The sequence below is a fragment of the Oryzias latipes genome, chromosome 12 (genome assembly GCF_002234675.1).
Source record: "Oryzias latipes chromosome 12, ASM223467v1".
NCBI classification, from domain to species: domain Eukaryota; kingdom Metazoa; phylum Chordata; class Actinopteri; order Beloniformes; family Adrianichthyidae; genus Oryzias; species Oryzias latipes.
The window spans coordinates 30326048-30348502 of record NC_019870.2 but is presented as its reverse complement, the minus strand read 5'-3'; the positions used below and the strand labels follow the sequence as shown (position 1 = coordinate 30348502).

The following is a 22455-nucleotide window of genomic DNA, read 5'->3' as shown; positions in this document are numbered from 1 at the left end:
AGGATTTTATTCATGATTCTTTAACAGTGCAGCAGAAACACACGAAGACCCCATCTTCATCTGCAGAGACCTCAGCTCTAGTCCACGGCTGTGAGACAAGACTGTAAAGTTGATCATGGACAGCTGTTACTCATGTCCCCAACAGAGACACGTATCTGTCTCCTTCTATTTGTAGTCCAGGTCAGTTATACCAACATACAAGTCCCATGATCCTTTGAGGCTCGTGCTCTTTACATCCCAGATTACAGATGCAGGACATGTAGGGATGTGATGAAGGCTCCTGGACCGCTCTGCCAGTGATGCAATGATCCGTTTGAGCTTTTCTGTTCAGATCCCTGACGGTCTACAGCAGTGTTTTTCAACCATCTCCCACGGCACGCAGATGGTCAGGTGTGCCGTGGGAAATTACCCTCATTAACTGAAGTAAATAATTTCCCATCTCCAGGATATCAGCTCTGTGTTCATCCAAACATCCTGATAAAACACTTAGAAGTAAGGAATATGAAAGATTATAAAATACTTTTTTCTTTGTGTTTATTTGATTCTATTAAAGACACTTTGATCAGAATGACGGTACCGCGATTTAGCCGTAGCTTCAGCTCTGTTTTCTGAAAAGTCCCGCCCCTTTAACTGTCTCCACCAATCATTCTTGGAGGCTTAATCACACATCATCAGTCTGACCAATCAGAAGTGGTTAAAGTCTTCACTTCCTTGTTCTGATTCTGCTGATAAAGTCTCTCAGTTCCAACAGAAACACCAGCTAAAGCTCGTCTTTGGCGGTGTAGCTTTCCACAGAATCCGGTGTCAGACCGTGGAACAAGAGAACAAAACAATGAAGCTCAGAGAAGAGAGTCTGTCTGACATCACTACATCTCCCAGGATGCATTGGGTTAAAGTGACAGCGTACAATGAGTCCTTGTTAAACGTCTTGAAACCACATTGAACACACATCACTACATCTCCCAGGATGCATTGGGTTAAAGTGACAGCGTACAATGAGTCCTTGTTAAACGTCTTGAAACCACATTGAACACACATCAGACAGTTTTTAAATCTTTTATTCCATCTTTCAGAAAAAACAGCTGCAGCTTCCAGCTTTTTCTGCCACAATTATCACAAAAATGTATGTGAGATCATGGAGGGACTGCAGATCAGTACAGACTATAGAGTTTCTCCTCTTTTTTTTTTTTGGATGCTGGTGTGCCACGGGACTTTTGTCAAGGTTAAAGTGTGCCGTGGCTCAGGAAAGGTGGAAAAACACTGATCTAGAGGGTAGCCATGTTTGCTTTGATTTTTTACAGTGTGTTTGTGCAGGAAACAGGAAGGCCGGGCTGAAGCTCAAGAAGTGAAAGTAAAAGTAGAAACTGCAGAGGAGAAGCAGCACACTGACGAAGCAGAACGGATCTTTTCCTAGAATTTAACTCCCGACTGAACCTAAGATGCTTCAGAGTTTAAATCCCTGTCAGGAGAAAAGTGGAGGTTTCTGCTTTGAAAACAGCCGGAGGTAAAGAACAGCTGAGGCCGTCTCAGGTGAATTCATGTGACCCTGACTCTGTCTGTCCTGTCCCTCCTCACATTTTCAGGAACGCTGTGCTGGAGTCCAGTTTGTCCGATGTCAGCTCCAAAGCTCCTCGCGCCAGGAAGACGGGGACCACCATCGCTGGGATTGTGTACAAGGTGCTACACAAACACAAGTTTGTTGTCTGAAACTCTGACGCTGTTCAAACGGCGCTTTGGGTCGCAGCCAGTCAGATTCTTCAGAATGCAGTGACTTGGTGGAGCCACTCTAGCCTTTGGTCAGCGCTCAGCAGGTTTTATACGACCAAAAGGAAGAAATCCAAACAAAAACTAGAAATCCAGACTTTTGCTTCTGTTTTTGTCTCAGCTGCTGTTTTTGTTTCTGCGAGTTGATGGTTCACTTCCAGGCCTTTGGCCTTTAGTCGGCACACATTTGAAAGGAAATGGTTCCCCGGAGGCCTTTGGATGAGTGTCTGTTGTCTCTTAGGATGGAGTGATCCTGGGAGCCGACACCAGAGCTACTGATGACATGGTAGTGGCGGACAAAAACTGCAGGAAGATTCACCACATCGCTCCCCAAATCTAGTGAGTTGTGTCTGTGGATTTGACTCCAGTGGGTTTCTCTCAGGCACTGACGGATGGATTATATTGTTACACATCCCACCGAGTTGGTTCTGTAAAGAGCGTAGAAGTTTTCATTTGGCTCAGCATGTCCGAGATTTTTGGAGCCATCATCAGGCTGACTCATGAGTAGAAGCTAATGCTAATGATGAATAGAAGGTTTTGTTGTTTTCTAGTGTTTAGTTTAGTGGAAAACCCAGATCCTCCGGTGAACAGAAGTGAGTGAGCAACGACAATCATCCTGTTCTAGCTGCTGCGGGGCCGGTGTGGCTGCAGACGCAGAGATTGCAACTCAGATGATGGCGTCCAATGTTGAGCTCCACACACTCAACACAGGCCGACCCCCCCTTGTCGCCATGGTAACGAGACAACTGAAACAGATGCTGTTCAGGTAAGCAGAGACTGTCCTTAGACGTGCAGGACACCAAAGCAGACGTCTTTCCAATGCTTCAAGTACTCGAGAGTTCAGAGTTTCTGAAGGAGAAACCGGTAGAAAGTGTTCAAGACCACCTGCTGGAGTCATTTCAGTCTGAACGAGCTTCATGTCCAAAACTAGCATAGACATGCATGTGACGAGCGCTCATCAGTTTCCTGTCAAACTTTCCTTAAAGTGTGTCCGACCCGAGTCATGATACCGCGTCCAAGTAGCTAGAGAATCTCATTGATGGATGGATGTCAGCCTGTGCACAGAACATTGAGGTGTTTCCTCAGATACCAGGGCCACATGGGTTCTTCAGTGATTGTTGGAGGGGTGGATGTGACTGGAGCTCACCTGTACAGTGTTTATCCGCATGGTTCCTATGACAAACTTCCTTTCCTCACGATGGGTAAGTGACCAACGTGCTGACGGCAGCAGACCGCGGCCAGCACCTTTGTTTGAAAGCTTTTGGTTTTTTCTGCTCATCCTTCATGTGTTGGGTTTGCTTTTGGACACATTCCTAAGAAAATCTGTCTGTGAGGCAGAGAAGGATCAACGACCTGGTTCCTAACTCCAGAGATAGATCCTGTGAGATCAGCTGGAAAACCAAGAGACAGATATTTATGCTACATTCCATGCTTGTGAACCTGGTTTCAGGATCCGGAGCTGCTGCTGCTGTTTCTGTGTTTGAGGACAGATTCAAAGCAAACATGGAGGTGAGACTTCTTTTCTTCTCGTTTGTCTTTGTGGTGCAAAGCTCATGGGGGGGATTCACAGCAGATGCACAGAAAGAGCCACATCTAAAACAGTGAGTGGAGGACGAGCAGGAAAGCTAAAAGATGCAGCGGCTGTGAACAGGAAGCAGACAAACCGTGAGCTCCATGAGGCTCACTGCAGAGGAAAATCCCACCACCAGCGGGACTCTGACATGACGCCCTCAGGAGGAGGGGTCGGGATCAAACGATGCTCCGTCTGCCAGTGGGTCTCTTTGAGGAGGATTTGAGCCAAACCCTTTCTTTTCCTGAATCTTTTGACGTTTAGTTTGGTGGGGACAGCACCGGTTCTGTCCCGTCATGGACTCTTTGTCCTGGTGGACTTTTGGATCAACACTGCTGCTGTGATCTCTTTTCTATGAAGCTGGATGAAGCGAAGAGGCTGGTAAGAGACGCCATCACTGCCGGGATCTTCTGTGATTTGGGCTCGGGCAGCAACGTGGATTTGTGCGTCATCACCGCGGCCGGAGCAGAGTACCTACGAGGTTACGACAGGCCAGCAGGGAAGGGGAAAAGGTTGGTACAGTTAGAGCCCTCATGATTGAAGAAGTGGTTGCTATGGTTACCGCAGAAGGGTTTGAAACTCAACAGTGCTGTGTCTGCAAACGTGTCTTGCTTGTGTTTTTCAGAGAGGGACAGTACAGGTACAAGCCGGGAACTACGCCTGTCCTGACCAAAACCCAAACTCCTCTCAGTCTGGACGTGGTCGACGCAACTGTTCAGATGATGGACACTGAATAAAAAATGTCTACATCCGGCATGTTCAAATATGCAACGACGTCCGTACATGCAAGAACATGGCTCACATTTGATCACCTCCTTTTCTTACCGGCATTCGTCCTCAGCAGTATCTAACGGATCTGTGTTAGCATGACCAATGGAACACGCAAAGTGAAATGCTTGATCCGTTCCATGAGGAGAGTAGGAGCCGCAGTATGAATCCTTCTGTTCGCACATTTGAACATGTTTGTTTCGCTGAAGTCAAATAAAATCAAAACAGTTGAAAAATACTGTGAAAAGTGTTGAAGTTACAGTTACGGGTTTTGTTCATGGATTCTGGGTGTGTCGGTGGGCGGCTCTAGATATGAGGGTGTGAGGCCGTAACCCCTGTGCTTAGATGACCCCCCCTTCCATTGACGTGTTCCCCCTACCATGACAAAGGTGGATAAAGGTGGAAAGATTTCATGTAATCCATGGACACCAGTGAAGATCACAAATCATTGAAGAAAAAAGGTTCAGAGCTCTGTCTAGTGGGTCTAGATGACCCAACTCCCAATGGTAAAGTGCCTAGGATAGAACAAGAGTTAACCAGTGACTGTGTATGGAGACCTGGACTGGGCACGCCCCTCCCCCTGGCGTTCCAAACAGGAAGTATCTGCTGGTTCCAAGAAACCAGAATCCCGTACATGTCTATAGAAATGACCAGATGTTCCTCAGTCATTCTATTGGTCAGAAGAAGCGTTCTGGATCTGATACCTTTTGTTAATATATTCTTAATAATCCTCATTTGCTTTCTTTATTCAAGATCTCAGCTGACCAATCAGATCCCTCAGTAAGAGCTTGTGGTGCCTGCTGCCCCCCACCTCTAACGTTTGACAGATTTTCCTGAGCTGCTTTCAGGTCCTGAGCTGAAGGGGTGTGGACTTCAAACAAGCTTACTTCTGATTGGCGACAGTAGTTGCCATAGAAACGACCACTCGCACCAACCACTGTCGTCTGGCTCCAACATGGCGCAACCGTATCGAGGAAAAACGGCGACTGAATCGGGTTCCTTTAGCTGGAGCTGGGGGTTAGGTGTTTTCTACGGGTGGCTCACCCTCGATCAGTCCAGTTCTCTATACAGTCAATGGTTGAAACCGATTTTCTACTATTTTAATTTGTGATTTTATTGATGTAGAGAAAACAGTTAGGTAACATGGAGCAAGACAAGAATCCAGCCCATCAGGAGGGTTAAAGTCCAAACTAGTGAGAAATGACAAAAGTATTCAGACTTTTGAAACACCTAAAGACTCCACCCACCGTACTCATCTGGTGTACAAATGCTGCCTCCACACAGTGTAGATACTGAAAACGAGTGACTCCCAGCATCATGGAGGTCAGCAGAATGCTTGGCAACCATTAAAACATCTGTAGGACGGGGTGATCTATGTGAAAAGGTTTATTTTTCAGTTTGAAACCCAGACTTCACTCACAGCCAGCACTCATACCCACAACACCAAGCACATGTTCTGTCAAAAAGATTCCCAGAGGAGGAAAATGAATCCATGTGACTTTATAAAGTTCCATTTTCCCATGGAAAGTGGGACTAATCCACTTTCTTTGGCTTGTGATTCATCCACACAACAGCTGCTGTGAAAGCCCCTGCAGAGAAGACAAAAACCAGAGGATCACCGCGTCCGTCTGGCATGAAGACGTGTAGACAGCGGGGTCATGAGGTCATGAGACGGCATACTGACCTATCATGAGGAGCAAAACCACTGCTGCAATGCCCGGCAGGATGACAGAGTACTCACGAGGAAGGAAGTACTGCTGCAGCATGTGGTCACCGTCCATGAACGGCTGCAATTGGTGCAAATCACAGTATTAGAGTCCACCTTTGTCCTACAGATATTTAAGAGGCTCCATCAGGACGTACCAGAACCACGACCCACACAGAGTAGTACGAAAACAGAGCCAGGCTGAACAGAACCAGACCCATGCCGACAGCCTGATCCACTCCAGTGGCCTGAAAACCAAGAGCAGAAAAAGTTCATCAGTGACCCAGCTTTGGACCGGGTCTCAGACTGCGGGTGCCGCAGCAGTTAAAGTCAATGAGTTCTATCGCTAGAGGAGACGTCATGGGATTCTTCATGGGAGGAGAGCACCGCCATCTTGGTGAGGTCAAGTCACTGCTGCAGTTCAGCATGTGAACTCAAAATCCCAGTTCATTGTGCGGATTTCAACTGTCAAAATCGAGGAAATTAGTCCACGAAGCAGGAAGGCAGAACATTTCACAGGTAAGTATTTTAATGTTTTTCTTTTAATGCTGGAGGGGCTTCATGAATAGAACACATGTAGACATGCATGATGCTGCAGGGCTGTTATCAACATGCTGCATGATGTACGGAGAATTTGCTGTCGACATAAATGTAAACTTTATTGTGTTAAACCTATATACAGTATACTAGGACTAGGCTATTATAATAATATAGATTTATACATTTCTGACTCAGACTGAACTTTTCTTGCAGGTTTCTAATAGATTCAGACTTCAGGAAAAAGTGGATCTTAGCAATAAAAAGAGCTAACCCAGATGGATCACTGTGGTACCAACTAGTGATACAGTCTGGATATGTTCAGAACATTTGTGGAACCAGACTTTGATGAGAGGCCAGAATGTTAGCCTGAAACCCGACACCAAGGAATCTGTGTTACACAAACTGATCACTAACATGAATCAGTTAATCTATTGTTTCTCTTTGTTTTTTCAGGGTAAATCTGTTATTGACTTTTGGACTTATTGTTGACTTATTATTGATTTATTCTTATAATTTATTATTATTATTGAATTACTATTTATTATTATTATAATTATTGACTTATGTATATATTGTTATTATTCATTATTATTATTGGCTTCCTATTGACTTATTGTTGGGCTTTTCTAAATAATTTAAATTACGTTTCAAAGAGGTCTAAAACTTCTACATGTTTAAAAATTATTTTTAAAAATTCTTTGTAATAATTTTTTTTGTAAGAAGTCCTGCAACTCTGCATTTTTCATTAAAGTTTGAGCTTTTAATGCTGCCTGTTTCTCTTATTTAAAAACAAATGATGCATATACATAAATGATATACATATATATTTATATATAGGTATAAATATATATAAAAGCTACTAGATGCCACTAAAGGCAATAGAAATCATTGTCACGTGGGCGCTGACGACCTCACCAAGATGGCGTCGCGCTCCGCCACCGTCGGCCAGGCTTCCCAAGCGGGTGTGTCTCCTCTAGTGATAGAACTCATTGGGTAAAGTTTCTGTGGGATGTTCTTCTAACTTCAGAGTAAATAAATACAATGAAAAAGGCCAAACTGACTACAGCTGCGGCTTCAATCTCAGCGTTTTTTCATGTGCGGTGAATAAAAATGTCAGAGACCAAACGTCCGTTTTGTCCGCATTCCCGTGAGGAGAAAACATTCCTGTCGTTCTTCTGAAGGCCGGTTAGGGACCCGGTTAGGGACCCGCGGATCGTCATTAAGCCTTAAGCGTCAAGAGCTCAACGCGAAACTTCAACCTGCTTTTAGGCACAATTCTTCATGACGGCGGCCTGTAAAGGTCAAACCACTGCGACTGTTTATCCCCGTAAAATCATGTTTGTAAAGGGATTTCCTATAAAATAAATTACTTAAACGCCGCTCACCATTGTTGACAGGCGGTAGAACCACGTGACCTCCGTTTTTCCGGTTGGTTTATGTCCGGCTGCAGCTGCAGGAGAAAGTCCCGTGACCGCCCCCTGCTGGTCTGGAGTAACATGACAAATAGAAAAACGTCCCGCCTGATTTTGTTGTTTTTTACATTTTCTGTCTTGTGGGATTCCTGAAGCAGCAAACAGTTGGCGTTTCGACATCCTGGCCATTTGGAAAGGAATATTTTTTATGACTTTAGGATTTGTGTTGAGATTCATGCTGGAGTCTCACAGGAACGTTCATATTCCATAAATCCATTTTCTGCACTAACCCACTTCAACACGACAATCTGGCTCCAAGAGATCGGCTTTAGTCATGGTGGTCATCCTCAGGCAAAGCTACATTATTCCCTGGACTTATGGACCGGACCATCCAGGAGTCATGGACCGGACAACGCTTCTGCAGTGATATGAGTCATCACTTTTTTGATTAAACTAAAGAAATGGTAGTTACTGGTAAACACTCCTACCAGTAGAACCCGCTCATCCACATTCAAAATAATGAAATAAAAACTATCCAATACTTTCATAACAAATCTCTAAGAAACAGAAATCCGTACATGATGAACCTTTTTTTTTAATCCAGGTCAGAAAGTAGATCATCAAGAACAAAGATTTGTTTAAAAAAATAAACAAATACATTTTCAGAGAGCTTAAGTGTCGACATTCCGCTAAATAAATACATAGTTCAGCGATACAGTTCAGAAAAGTTGCTTTTGAGTTCAAAGATTTTAAAATACATGTTTTTAATTTACAATGCAGTCCCAATGTTTAGACCAGCTAGTTGGTGTGCAAACAAGAGCAAATGTTGCAGACACTGATGCATTCATGTTCCTGCAGTGATAAATGCTCTTTGCTGCTGAAAAAGATCATTCATTAAGAACAAACTACAGATCTGACGGTAAAGACATTTGACCACTAAGTATTTGCTCATCACTCATTATTTAATTAGAGTAAAAAAACTATAGAAACACAATCCAGAACTGTTGCCCTAGTTGAGGCCTGGCCTGGGTTGGCCCGCCCTACTGCCAACTCCTGGGGCTACCGGGTTGATCCTGCCAGCAGAATTCACTCGTCTGAAAAATGAACCATCCAAGTCAGTTTGGTAAAGCAAGAACTGACCTGCGTGGAGAAATGAATCTGAATAAGATAGTCAAAACATAGCCAGTTGACAGTTGACAGTTGCTCTACGTCAATGTTACCCTACTTTTTATTTAAATACTTAAGACTAAATAATAATGGATTGATCTGCTTTTCCAGACGCTCAAAGCGTTAACAGTGAGTCCATCATTCATTCATACTTGGTGATGGTAACTACTGATGTAGCCTCAGCTGCCCTGGGGCAGACGGACAGAGGCGTGGCTGACAGTTGGCGCCTACGGCCCCTCTGACCATCACCAGGACATTCATGCACATTCATGCACCAGTGGAGGCAGGGAGGGTGAAGCGTCTTCCCCAAAGACACGACAGTTGGCTGGGGGGAGAGGGGATCGAACCAACGACCCTTCGATCATTGGACGACCTGCTCATCTGCCTGAGCCACTGCCACCCATCCATCCATATATCCATCCATCCATCAAATTTCAGAAGTTTATTCACTTTCCCACCAGAGACAACAACACACTGGATCAAGTCTACTGCAACATCCCAGGTGCATACAAGGCTGCAGCAGCTCCTCACCTGGGCATGTCGGATCACATCTCTGTGGAGCTAACCCCCACATACAGACCTCTGATCTGCAGGACCAAACCAACCATCAAAACAGTTCAGGTATGGACCGAAGAGGCTTCTTCTGCACTACAGGACTGTTTTGAACTCACTGACTGGGAGGTGTTTAAAGATGGCTCAGACCTGGAGGCCTACACAACATCCGTCCTGAGCTATGTGCTGTTCTGCACCGATGCTGTTCTGCCCACAAAGTCCATCAAAGTCTACCCAAACCAGAAACCATGGTTTGATGGAACAGTGCGGTCTTTGCTCAAAGCTCGGGATGCAGCCTACAGGTCAGGTGACAGGCTGGCCTACAGCAGAGCCCGGACAGAGCTGAGGAGGGGCATCAACCAGGCCAAACGCAGACACAGACAACAGGTGGAACAGCACTTTGCTAATAACAACCCGCGGGAGATGTGGAGAGGCATCAGAACCATCACAGACCACAGGAGCAGCATGCAGCAGACCACTCATGACCCCACCCTGCCTGACACTCTAAACACCTTCTTTGCACGCTTCGAGACGCCCGGCAGCAGCAGGGACTCTGGTCCTCTATTACAGCTGGAGGAGCAGTCCCAGCCTCTCGTCCTGCAGCTACATCAGGTGAGCTCCACTCTGAGGAGGATCGACACCAGTAAAGCCGCAGGACCAGATAAGGTGTCAGGTCGGGTTCTGAAGCTGTGCGCACATCAACTGGCTGGAGTTTTCCTGGACATCTTCAATTGGTCCCTGCAGCTCACCTCAGTTCCCGTGTGCCTCAAGTCCTCCATCATCGTGCCGGTGCCAAAAAAATCATCTGTCTCGTGCCTCAATGATTACCGGCCGGTCGCTCTGACACCGGTGATCATGAAGTGCTTTGAGAGGATCATCCTGAACCACATCAAGGACATCATCCCTGCTACTCTGGACAGCCATCAGTTCGCTTACAGGGAGAACCGATCGACAGAGGACGCAGTCTCACTAGCCCTGCATGCTACCCTGTCCCACCTGGAGCATCCTGACACCTATGTCAGGATGTTATTTGTGGACTTCAGTTCAGCCTTTAACACGGTGATCCCGGACAAGCTGACACTGAAGCTCCACAACCTGGGTCTGCCTGCCTCCCTGTGCCTCTGGATCAAAGACTTTCTCACCAACAGGCCCCAAGTGGTGAGAATGGGGGACTCAGCATCATCCACTCTGATCCTGAGCACAGGAACACCACAGGGGTGTGTCCTCAGCCCCGCCCTCTTCACTATGTTCACCCACGACTGCTCCGCCATTCATTCCACAAACATGGTTTTAAAGTTCGCCGACGACACCACCGTAGTGGGTCTCATATCCAACAATGATGAGACTCACTACAGAGAGGAAGTTAAGCACCTAACAGGATGGTGTGCTGACAACAACCTCATCCTGAACACCTCCAAGACCAAGGAGATCATTGTGGATTTTAGAAGGACTAGAAAGGTGGCACACCCCCCCCTCCTCATTAACGGGGAGGAGGTGGAGCAGGTGGACCACATCAAGTTCCTGGGGATCCACATCACATCCGACCTCACCTGGTCGCTGCACACATCCCACCTGGTGAAGAAGGCTCAGCAGAGACTCTTCTTTCTCAGGAAGCTTAAAAGGACTGGACTTTCATCTCAACTTCTGGGGAACTTCTACAGAGCAACCATTGAGAGCATCCTCTGTCTGAGTGCTACGGTGTGGTACGGGAGCTGCACCGCTCAAGACAGGAAGGACTTGGCCCGGGTGGTGAGAACCGCACAGGAGATTGTGGGAGGACCCCTCCCACAACTCGACTCAGTGTACGACAGCCGGGTCCGACGGAAGGCCGGTCGTATAGCTTCAGACCCCACCCACCCAGGACATAACCTGTTTGTACCCCTTCCCTCTGGGACGGGGTACGAACATCAGAACTCACACGAACAGACTGAGGAACAGCTTCTTCCCAAGAGCAGTGAGGTCCATCCACCCCCCCCCCACACCCCCCATCACACAACTGGGTCAACGACACCCCCCCTCCCCCTAGACTTAACATAACCCACCAACCCTTGTCAGCACACAGCTGACAATGCTCTGACTGTACTTTAAAACTATGTACGCAATATTCATTCTACATGTGGAATACCCACTCATTTGTGCAATATTCACCCCACTCTACTGTACAGTATTTATGTCTTATATAGCTCCTTACCCTTTATTTTAATTTATTCTATCTTTATATATTGTTGGAAGAGAGTTGCTGGAAAAAATGTCATTGTGCACTGCAGAATGATAATAAAAGATTCTGATTCTGATCTATTCATCCTTCCATCCCTTCATCCAGCTATGGGCCAGCCTGGAATCCAGTCGGTGTGATGAGGTTGGATGTGTTGGTTGAAGCTGTCCTGCCTCATGAAAACACACAGCAGTTAAGTCACTGCTTTCAAGAAGCATTGCATGATGGGAACTGTGCCTCACACAAAGTAGCTTGTAGAAGATCTACCATCAAGAGTTGTTGAGCTGCATGAAAAGGGTTCCAAAAGTATCTAAGACCCTCCGTGTCCATGTGTCCACGGTGGGACAGGCAGGTCAGCCCTGCTGCTGGTCGTCCTGTGAAGAGAAGGTACAGCACCCCCACACCAAAAGCTCATCCCAGCTGGGAAATATGGTGGAGGGAGCACCATGGTATGGGGCTGCTTTGCTGTTCGCCAACAGAAGCCCAGCAGAGGATGGGTGATGCAACAAGACCCCAAGCATAGAAGTAGATAACAATAGAATGGCTTAAACAGAGAGAATCCCACCTCTGGAGTCCTGACCTCTGTGCTGCTAAAGAGGGTTCGAACACGTGTTTACCTCACGGAAATGCAAACATCTATATGCCTATTGATGCAAATACGCAACATACACTTCAGCTCCAAAATGATCTATAAGGCAACAAAGGCTTAAAGCGGATTTCTCTGATTTTTTATCTGTTCAAGTGAATCAGGATGACAGACGTTCATTTCTCAGCAGGCTGTCAATCAAACACTTTGACTGTTCAGTGTGAGACCGCCCACCTTTACTGAGGCATCTGATTGGTCAGTTCAGAACTCAAACTCCAAAAAAAAAAATCCAGAAAAAAGAGAATTATTAAGAAGATGTTAAGAAAAAGGCATGAGATCCAGAAGGGTTCTGGATCTGATCTGATCGGGGTGTGGCTCAGTCCAGTTCTCAGTTACAGTCAGCGGTTCTGACATTGAGGGCCGAATGGATCAGAACCCTTTCACAGACCGACCCACAGGTTTCTTCAGTGACGCAGCTTCTCTGACGGACAGAAAAGTCAGAATAAACGAGGAAGAGCCGGACATGCGGGTCTCCATAGTCTTCCTCAGAGGCGGGAAGGCAGACAGAAACTCACCTGGAGGAGCAAACGCTGAAGCCTCCTCCGTCCATCAGGCGGATCTTACAGAACAGCATCCGGTTGACAAGCGGCACGGCGGTCAGCTCCTGCGGCGTCAGGCTCACCTGGAACTTAAACTTCTTCTTCTTCAGCAGAAACGACATGGCGCGACCGTCCGCGAGCCCGCACACCTGCTGACGCCGCTGGGGCGGCGGGAAGCGCGCTGCGCTGCTGCCAGCCTCCACCGGAGTGCGGACGGTTACTTCCGGCGTAAAACGTCAACCAACCAATCAGGAAAAGTGGAAATTTTCCTTCTTCTTTGCTCATTTTCAGCTTTTTTGTCGGAGCAAACACGCAGTCCTGACGACCGACAACCAGAGCGCGCTTTCAGTCGCTGCAGACAATCCCATCGAGGGCCCCACAGACAGGTCTGCTCCTCAGGGGCCCAACAGAAAGGTCTGCTCCTCAGGGGCCCATAGACGGGTCTGCTCCTCAGGGGCCCACAGACGGGTCTGCTCCTCAGGGGCCCCACAGACGGGTCTGCTCCTCAGGGGCCCCACAGACGGGTCTGCTCCTCAGGGGCCCACAGAAGGGTCTGCTCCTCAGGGGCCCAACAGAAAGGTCTGCTCCTCAGGGGCCCCACAGACGGGTCTGCTCCTCAGGGGCCCCACAGACAGGTCTGCTCCTCAGGGGCCCCACAGACGGGTCTGCTCCTCAGGGGCCCCACAGAAGGGTCTGCTCCTCAGCGGCCCAACAGAAAGGTCTGCTCCTCAGGGGCCCCACAGACGGGTCTGCTCCTCAGGGGCCCACAGACAGGTCTGCTCCTCAGGGGCCCACAGACGGGTCTGCTCCTCAGGGGCCTATAGACGGGTCTGCTCCTCAGGGGCCCACAGACAAGTCTGCTCCTCAGGGGCCCACAGACATGTCTGCTCCTCAGGGGCCCACAGACTGGTCTGCTCCTCAGGGGCCCACAGACAAGTCTGCTCCTCAGGGGCCCACAGACATGTCTGCTCCTCAGGGGCCCACAGACGGGTCTGCTCCTCAGGGGCCTATAGACGGGTCTGCTCCTCAGGGGCCCACAGACGGGTCTGCTCCTCAGGGGCCCACAGACGGGTCTGCTCCTCAGGGGCCTATAGACGGGTCTGCTCCTCAGGGGCCCACAGACAAGTCTGCTCCTCAGGGGCCCACAGACATGTCTGCTCCTCAGGGGCCCACAGACGGGTCTGCTCCTCAGGGGCCCACAGACGGGTCTGCTCCTCAGGGGCCCACAGACAAGTCTGCTCCTCAGGGGCCCACAGACATGTCTGCTCCTCAGGGGCCCACAGACGGGTCTGCTCCTCAGGGGCCCAACAGAAAGGTCTGCTCCTCAGGGGCCCATAGACGGGTCTGCTCCTCAGGGGCCCACAGACGGGTCTGCTCCTCAGGGGCCCCACAGACAGGTCTGCCCATCAGGGGCCCCACAGACGGGTCTGCTCCTCAGGGGCCCCACAGAAGGGTCTGCTCCTCAGGGGCCCAACAGAAAGGTCTGCTCCTCAGGGGCCCCACAGACGGGTCTGCTCCTCAGGGGCCTATAGACGGGTCTGCTCCTCAGGGGCCCACAGACAAGTCTGCTCCTCAGGGGCCCACAGACGGGTCTGCTCCTCAGGGGCCTATAGACGGGTCTGCTCCTCAGGGGCCCACAGACAAGTCTGCTCCTCAGGGGCCCACAGACATGTCTGCTCCTCAGGGGCCCACAGACGGGTCTGCTCCTCAGGGGCCTATAGACGGGTCTGCTCCTCAGGGGCCCACAGACGGGTCTGCTCCTCAGGGGCCCACAGACGGGTCTGCTCCTCAGGGGCCTATAGACGGGTCTGCTCCTCAGGGGCCCACAGACAAGTCTGCTCCTCAGGGGCCCACAGACATGTCTGCTCCTCAGGGGCCCACAGACGGGTCTGCTCCTCAGGGGCCCACAGACGGGTCTGCTCCTCAGGGGCCCACAGACAAGTCTGCTCCTCAGGGGCCCACAGACATGTCTGCTCCTCAGGGGCCCACAGACGGGTCTGCTCCTCAGGGGCCCAACAGAAAGGTCTGCTCCTCAGGGGCCCATAGACGGGTCTGCTCCTCAGGGGCCCACAGACGGGTCTGCTCCTCAGGGGCCCCACAGACAGGTCTGCCCATCAGGGGCCCCACAGACGGGTCTGCTCCTCAGGGGCCCCACAGAAGGGTCTGCTCCTCAGGGGCCCAACAGAAAGGTCTGCTCCTCAGGGGCCCCACAGACGGGTCTGCTCCTCAGGGGCCCACAGACAAGTCTGCTCCTCAGGGGCCCACAGACGGGTCTGCTCCTCAGGGGCCCACAGACAAGTCTGCTCCTCAGGGGCCCCATAGAGGGGTCTGCTCCTCAGGGGCCCACAGACAAGTCTGCTCCTCAGGGGCCCACAGACATGTCTGCTACTCAGGGGCCCACAGACGGGTCTGCTCCTCAGGGGCCTATAGACGGGTCTGCTCCTCAGGGGCCTATAGACGGGTCTGCTCCTCAGGGGCCCCACAGACAGGTCTGCTCCTCAGGGGCCTATAGACGGGTCTGCTCCTCAGGGGCCTATAGACGGGTCTGCTCCTCAGGGGCCTATAGACAAGTCTGCTCCTCAGGGGCCCACAGACAAGTCTGCTCCTCAGGGGCCCCATACAGGGGTCTGCTTCTCAGGGGCCCCACAGAGGGGTCTTCTCCTCAGGGGCCCCATAGACGGGTCTAAGCAAAGATGCCACCTTCTCCAGCTCCTCTGGGGGGACCCCGGGGCGTTCCCATGCCTCCCGGATGAGCAGAAGAAGAGAAACAAGAAGGATAAAAATCTCCACAAAATGTTTTTACAAATATTAATTCATGTTCAATAAATCAAAGACTTTATTGCATAAATCTGAAATGTCAAACCCATAAAATAAAAACTGGTGGATGTAGATCAGGACCTCAACCGTCTTGAACAATGCTGTACTTTTTTATCTGCTTCTGTGACCATAGAGTCCATGTCAGCACAGAAACCCCTCTGGGGTCCAGAGTCCAGCTCCCTGAAACGCCCGTCTGTGGTCCATAAATGGGTTAAATCCGCCGCCATCACTTCCTCACCTTACAGTCCATCTTCAGGGGTCGCCACAGCCAATCAGAAGCTCTTCCTGACACAACCTCGTCTTTTATCCGGGCTGGGGACCGGCACAGGGAGACCCAGACGTGGGCCCCCGTGTGGCTACATGGTTAGGCAGCAGTGTGAGGGGTCTCCAAGGACCCCCACTGGATGAGGCGGGGATCCCGTGCAGCGGTGCTACACGCTGCCGTCCAGCCGCTCGTTCGATTCTCACAACGCAGCAGTCGCTTCTTTTGTCACTGAATATGAACACCTGTGGGTTTCTGTTCTCATATTTGGCCAACAAAAGATGTGTCAACATGACCTCTTTTTAATAAAGGTTGTAAATTCAAAAAACTAAAAATGGATTTCCTTTTTTTAAAAGTCAACCATGAAGCTAAAACCGGCTTCTAAAAAAGGTTTGGAGGAAAGTCTGTAGCAGCCACAACAACAAGTGACACCCGTCCGGTTTGCTGCGTCCACAGTCCTGACCAAAGGGGGGGCGTCCGCTGCCGGGGGGGGGGGGGGCTTTTGACCCAATCAGCCGTCCACGTCGTCCGTCCATCCTGCAGCGTCTCAGGCACCCGTGTCGCCTCTGGGACGCAGACTACTGCGCGTCCTCCGCCGGCTGCAGAGGAGGGGGAGTTTTGGCTCTGTGGTCCTCTCGCCCTTCCTCCGCTTTCCCTCCGGTCGTTGAGCTGCAAACGTTTGCGGCCTCAGAGCCGCTCTGCAGGAACCGGCGCAGGTCTTTCAGCGCGGGTCTGAGCATCTGCACCAACGCGATCATGGCGGCCTGCGTGCCCTCCAGGGCCTGCGCCTGCCGCTCCTGGGCCAGCGCTTGGGCCTCCTGGGAGCGCCGCATCATCTGCAGCAGCTCGTTTTGGCCCTCCAGGTGCTGAGCGATCTGCCGGATGTGGACGTTTGTCACCCGCTGCTCCTGCAGCAGGCGGGCGGAGTTCAGGGCGATGCGGCTCTTCAGTTCCTGAGGTTTGGCCTGACTCGCAGGCGGCGGCGGCGAGGCGGAGGACGAGGCCAGCATCTCCACCGGAGTCTCAACGGTCGCCATGACGGCGGGGGTGGCGTCATTGACAGTGGTGGTGCAGTATTCCACCACGCTGCCGTCCTCCAGGGGGATGTTGTGGTACGTGGTTTCAGCTGGGGACAGAAGAAGAAAGTTGGTCTGAATCCTCCACCGGAGGACCGTCCAGCTCATCAGACGAACAAAAGACAAACATGAAACGTGAGCTAAAGCAGATGTAGACGTTCACTTCTCCTCTTAACAACCGTGATGCCTCCATCGAGTCACCTCTACATCCCAAAGTGCGTTTCTGTTTCAGAGGAAGAACTGAATTCATGAGAACGTTGGAGGATTTCATGACTAGTCATCCTCCGTCTGATGCGTCTTTGTATGGATACACACCTCTGCTGGTCTTCTTCATGCTTTATTCTTGCTTTAAACCATTTCCAAACATGACAACAGCTGTGGTAGAGTGTCCGTCCTCAGCCCTGAAGGTTGTGAGTTCAAATCCAGCCCAAGTCCTACCAAAGACTCTAAAAATGGGAGCCAGTGCCTCCCTGCCTGACACTCAGCATGAAGGGGTGGGTGGGGGGTTAAACCACCAAATGTCTGACCACTCCCCCAGGGGAGGGGTCAAACGCTCAAATTTCACACAAAGAACGTGACAACAAATGTGACTTTAACAACAAAAAACAACTGAAAAATGATTTACAGCCAGACATAAAAGCTCCATTCAATTCCATTCAATTTTATTTGTGTAGCCCAAATTCACAACAACAGTCGTCTCGATGGGTTTCGTATCGCAAATTTAAAAAAGTTCAACATAAAAACAAAAGGACCATAAATACATAGAATTCAATAGGAAAATACTAAAGTGAACTAACAAACAGACTAAACTAAACTGGACGTCCCTGCTTCTATTGATTGGATCATTAGCTACAGAAAATCTGAGCCACCGGGTCGAACACGTCGTTGAAAGTCATTTCTTTAAATGTGCCGTGAAAAAAGTTTGTATTAATACAAAATATTTAAGAATCAATTTCTACATTTTTAGTGGACAAAAACCCACAAACTCTCGTCTATTAAAATGAACATTGTAAAACTATTGCAATAAGTGAAATCTGAGTGCAGGGCAGCATGTGGAGCAGTGGTTAGCACTCTCGCCTCACGGCGAGGAGGTCCTGGTCCGAACCCCGGACGGGTTTTTCTGTCTGGATTTTTTTTACCTGTCCTGTCCAGCAGCTGAGCAGACAGATCAGAGCTGAAGGCCTCTTTGTTGGACAGATTTAACTGTTACAACATGAGGTTATGAACCTTCAGACACACTGGGAGTCTATGTGAATAAACCCCTTTTGTAATTTAGACTAAACTTTATTGATAGTGTTTATATTTATGACCGTTTTTTGTTGGGACCGGATGGAAATGAAGAGGAGTGAAGAAGAGAGATGGTTTAGTCCAAAACCGTTCATGTCTGTATCGATAACTGACTTTTTAGGTTCTTCTTTTATCAGACACGGTTGTGTTTCACATTCACATGTTTTGACGGACGTCTTTGTCAGAGTCGTCATCAGATGGTAGTCACGTGACGTATATAAAAACAGATAATTGTGACTGAGGCCCCTTGATATCAGTTTGCCGCTGGAGGATGTTGCTCCAGGGATGAGAGCAGGAAGGCCCCCCTCATCCCGGTTCATGGAAGTGAGGGCTCGCTGTCGGACCTGCACCACCATGCATCTGTGGTGTCTGTTGTCTTCAGTGCGGAGGACTTTGGTCCAGGATGTGGTTTCCTTGCTCGCAGTGGTCCGTTTCTGCTGGTTTCATGTTCTGTTGTCGTCTTCTGTTTTTAGATACGTCACACGCTACCATCTGATGATGACTCTGACGAAGACGGAGGACGTCTGTCGAAACATGTGAAACACAACCGTGTCTGATAACAGAAGAACCAGGAAGTCAAGAGAGATGGATGTGTCGGGGGGGGGGCAAAAGAAAGGGAGAAAAAGAGGGGACTTAATGAAATAGAAGGATGATTATAGAGGGGGGGGTAGAATCATTAAGCAACAAGTTGCTGGAAGATTATCAACATTACTGTCAGGTGTAGATGTTAGTCTAAAGGGGGCGGGGCCTGTCCACTCACACACTCCTGCTGGATCCAATGATGTTCAGACACAAACATGTCAACATGTACACAATACAACTAAAGCTCACACACACACATATGCACACAGACCAACACATGGCAAACATTTCATTCAGTCAAAGGTGAGACAGCACCTGTGCTCAGGTGAGGGTGTCTGTTCTGCTGGGGTCCATGATGGAATGGAAAATAACCAAGACCCCCGCTGAGGCACCAGCGATAGCCTGGACCCCCGACACCCACACAGTGTAGCAAACAGAGGAAACCTGCCCGTCGGCGTGCATGTCCTCCACCTAGACCAGGGCAGGACCGCCACAGGGGCCCCCACACCAGGGAGCAGGGAGGCCACAGGACCGCAGAGAGTGCAAGCTCCAGCCCAACCAGAAGAATAGCCCCCCACAGAGCCCCACCCCGGGAAAACACCTCTAACCCCCGATGATAACCCCCCAACCCCAGGCACGAACCAGGGCCCCCATAGGGAGACCTGCCCCACGCTCCAGCCCACCCCGCGGGAGGTCCAGGAGAGAGGAAAGCAGATTTTCATCAAATCCCCTTTGATCGTCCCAAAACCCTCAAACACACCATGAAGGACTGTCCTAAGATGGACCGTGAGGATCACGTCTGGACACAATAACAGGAAATGTCAATCACAAGAAAGAAACAGGAGTAAATACTCACCATTCAGAGCCTTTGGGTCATCACACACCGGACCAGCCGGAAGAGCTGGAAATGAAAACACATCATCTGTCACTTTTTCATCGTCACACTTTGACCTGCATTTTATTTTGAAGTCACCGGGAATCTTATTACTGTTAAACGTCTGTCTTTGAGTTTCTTTAAATCCTCATATTTATGGTTGTGTGCTTTTGTGTGATGTTCAAAAAGATTTGTTTTAAATCTCATTCTGTCCAGCAGCAAAGATGGGAGCTGAGGGCCTCTAGTGGTGGACCGGTGTTACTGCAACGATAATAGAGCCTCATTATATTTGTATGTATTTTTTTTGGGACCAAATATTAAAGGTGGAGATCATGAGTACAAGGAAGGAAAAGGAGGTAAAGATGTTGGAGGATGATTAAAGAAAAACATGTGTGTGTGTGTGTGTGTGTGGGGGGGGGGGGTATAAACAAAACATGGCTCGAGGTTTATCAGTCTAACTTTCACCACAAGTTCTCATTGAAACGACTCAAAAACGTCCCTCATGACCCGGCGATGTGAAACGTGAGCCGAGTTGTGTCACTGACACCCAGCATCAGACACAACAATGTGTTTAGCAATCATAGATGATTAACAGTTTATATGTATTCCGTTGTCAGAGGTTCCCACATGAATACTCCCATATGGAACATTCATCATCTATGACGTTGGGTCACTGCCACATTTCTGCATACAGTTGGACTCGTTGGGTCACGTGGTTTGGAAGAAACCGAAAGGAAAGCCAGAATTCAGACCTCTGCAGTTTTAATATAATAATTCATATAAAATATTCTGCATCTATAATTGCAAAATAACTTGGTGTGTCTGGCGCCATAATTGTGCATATATATGGAATCATGAGGTCACATGGTTTGGGAGCTATTGAAAAAACATCAGGATATCAACTTCAAACCATTTTTCTCATGAAAACATTGCAAAATACATACGATTGTTTTAACACAACATGAGGAATTGTTTCATTGTCATTTGTTTCTTTTTGCAAAGCATTTAGTCTAAAGTTTGATGTAAAATCTATGCACTTGTTAATTTGTTGACGCCGCTCAAACATCCAACCTGACGCTAACTTCACCGCACTCTGACGACGTTGGTCCTCTTATTATAAGTCATTTATGTGAAGATCCTGATTTCTGACCATGTTCCCTAACAGCTTTGCGTTTACACCCGTCTGTAAATAAAAACAGACCATAAACTTTAGACAGAAGCGGAAATCTGCCCCACAGTCCTTAAATGAATGTTTCTGACTTTAGGTCCTGATCCACATGTCATCGCTCCATCATGCATGACTGCTGCTGGATCGGAGCGGGAACTTCTGTCAGAGCGGATCATCACACCAGCACACGATCTTTGGCCGCCGTTCGTTCGGCCGCTTACCCTCCGCCAGCGCGACCGCGGCGCCGGCGCTCACCGTCACCGGGAGCGTCAGCTCAGCATCCGAGTCTCCGGCCGGGAGGCTGATGATGGTGGCCTCCCCCAGCAGGTTGCAGATCCTCTGCTGCATGGCGCTGAGGATGACGGGAACCGTGGCGCAGTCGGCGGACGTGCCCTCGATGGCGGCGCGCGCCTGCGCGACCTTCCGCCGCACCTCCGTCTTCATGTCGGACCACTTCTTTTTGACCTCGGGCAACTCTCGGGGGCAGGTGGTGACGGCGTTGACTTTGCGGAGGATGTCGACCCAGGCGTTATTCTTAGCCATGTGGGTGACTCCGGCATTGAAGTGGTTAACCAGTGTGTGCTTCTGCTTCTCTATTTCCTCCACAATGATCTCCACCTCTCTCTCCGAGAAATTCATTTTCCTTTTTTTGGCAGCCGACGCCATAAGTGCAGAAAAGCCTCTAAAGACAAGGGATTGTGCGTATCGTACGCAAAAAAGTGCGATTTACTCAACTGCTGTGCGCAACGTAATGGCTTCCAGAATCGGCTTCTTCTGAAGAACAAACAGCTACGGGAGCCCCGCCCCCCCAACGCGGCTTCGCCATAGGCTGGGTGGAGGGATGACGTCAAACGTTCTGTGGGCCTCATTGTGTAGAACAGATGACAATCAAGGCACGAGCCAAACAGCGCGCGCTCCCGAAGCCTCAATAAAGATTGATGGAAAAAACGGAAGTGTCAAGGTGGCGCGCGCGTTTGTGGAGCACCGTCCAGAATGACGTGTTCCTTCATCCTATGAATGAATCACATACATGAACCTTATTTATTCTTGACCCGCCTGAAGGTTCTGGAGACCAGAACATGTTCGTTCTGCCGCGACTCGGAGCTCTGCGCTCTGGAACAGAGACGCGCGTGAGCTGAGAGTCACGAGAGTCTTGGGGTTTTGATGCGCGGTTTTACTGTTTTGATGCGCAATACTTTAGGCTCTATTTTGACACCATAAGTCTTCCTCTGGAAGCTCATCCAGAGAATGCCAAGAGTGAGCAAAGCAGTGTAACCAACTTCCTGGATCTTTTATTTTGGGAGAGGTGTGTCCCTCCCGGGACCCTAGAGACCAGGGGGCGTGGCAAGTTCAGAGGGAATCATTAGTTTTGGGAGTTGAAGAAGAAGAATAAAGAAGTGGTGAGCAGATCCACTAAATGGCGGACTGGTTGTCCCGTCTCGTTTATGACTACAGAGTGACTGATTATTGAACCTCCCCATCGCTCGGTTACAGCAGGAATCAAAGCAAAA

The 22455-nt window shown here is 49.4% G+C and overlaps 3 protein-coding genes and 1 long non-coding RNA gene across 4 annotated transcripts; 2 read left to right on the top strand and 2 right to left on the bottom strand.

The window, feature by feature from the left end:
* Positions 1–1308: 1308 nt before the first annotated feature.
* Positions 1309–4357, top strand: LOC101158678 (proteasome subunit beta type-7). Its single transcript, XM_004086586.4, has 8 exons — positions 1309–1504; positions 1584–1677; positions 2006–2103; positions 2390–2530; positions 2851–2966; positions 3215–3273; positions 3695–3846; positions 3960–4357. The coding sequence occupies exons 1-8, from the start codon at positions 1440–1442 to the stop codon at positions 4069–4071; spliced, it is 837 nt and encodes a 278-aa protein (XP_004086634.1). The 5' UTR covers positions 1309–1439; the 3' UTR covers positions 4072–4357.
* A 1113-nt stretch (positions 4358–5470) lies between these two features.
* dpm2 (dolichyl-phosphate mannosyltransferase subunit 2, regulatory) lies at positions 5471–7755 on the bottom strand. Its single transcript, XM_023960502.1, has 4 exons — positions 7469–7755; positions 5966–6055; positions 5787–5889; positions 5471–5691 (listed from the first exon to the last, which is right to left on the bottom strand). Exons 1-4 carry the CDS (start codon positions 7565–7567, stop codon positions 5636–5638), a joined length of 348 nt encoding a protein of 115 aa, XP_023816270.1. The 5' UTR covers positions 7568–7755; the 3' UTR covers positions 5471–5635.
* A 7935-nt stretch (positions 7756–15690) lies between these two features.
* Positions 15691–21633, bottom strand: naif1 (nuclear apoptosis inducing factor 1). The gene is made up of 3 exons (XM_023960500.1): positions 21166–21633; positions 19759–19803; positions 15691–17083 (listed from the first exon to the last, which is right to left on the bottom strand). The coding sequence occupies exons 1-3, from the start codon at positions 21608–21610 to the stop codon at positions 16536–16538; spliced, it is 1038 nt and encodes a 345-aa protein (XP_023816268.1). The 5' UTR covers positions 21611–21633; the 3' UTR covers positions 15691–16535.
* Positions 21377–22367, top strand: LOC110014794. Its single transcript, XR_002289784.1, has 2 exons — positions 21377–21487; positions 21601–22367. It is a non-coding gene; the product is annotated as an uncharacterized LOC110014794 (long non-coding RNA).
* Positions 22368–22455: the final 88 nt, after the last annotated feature.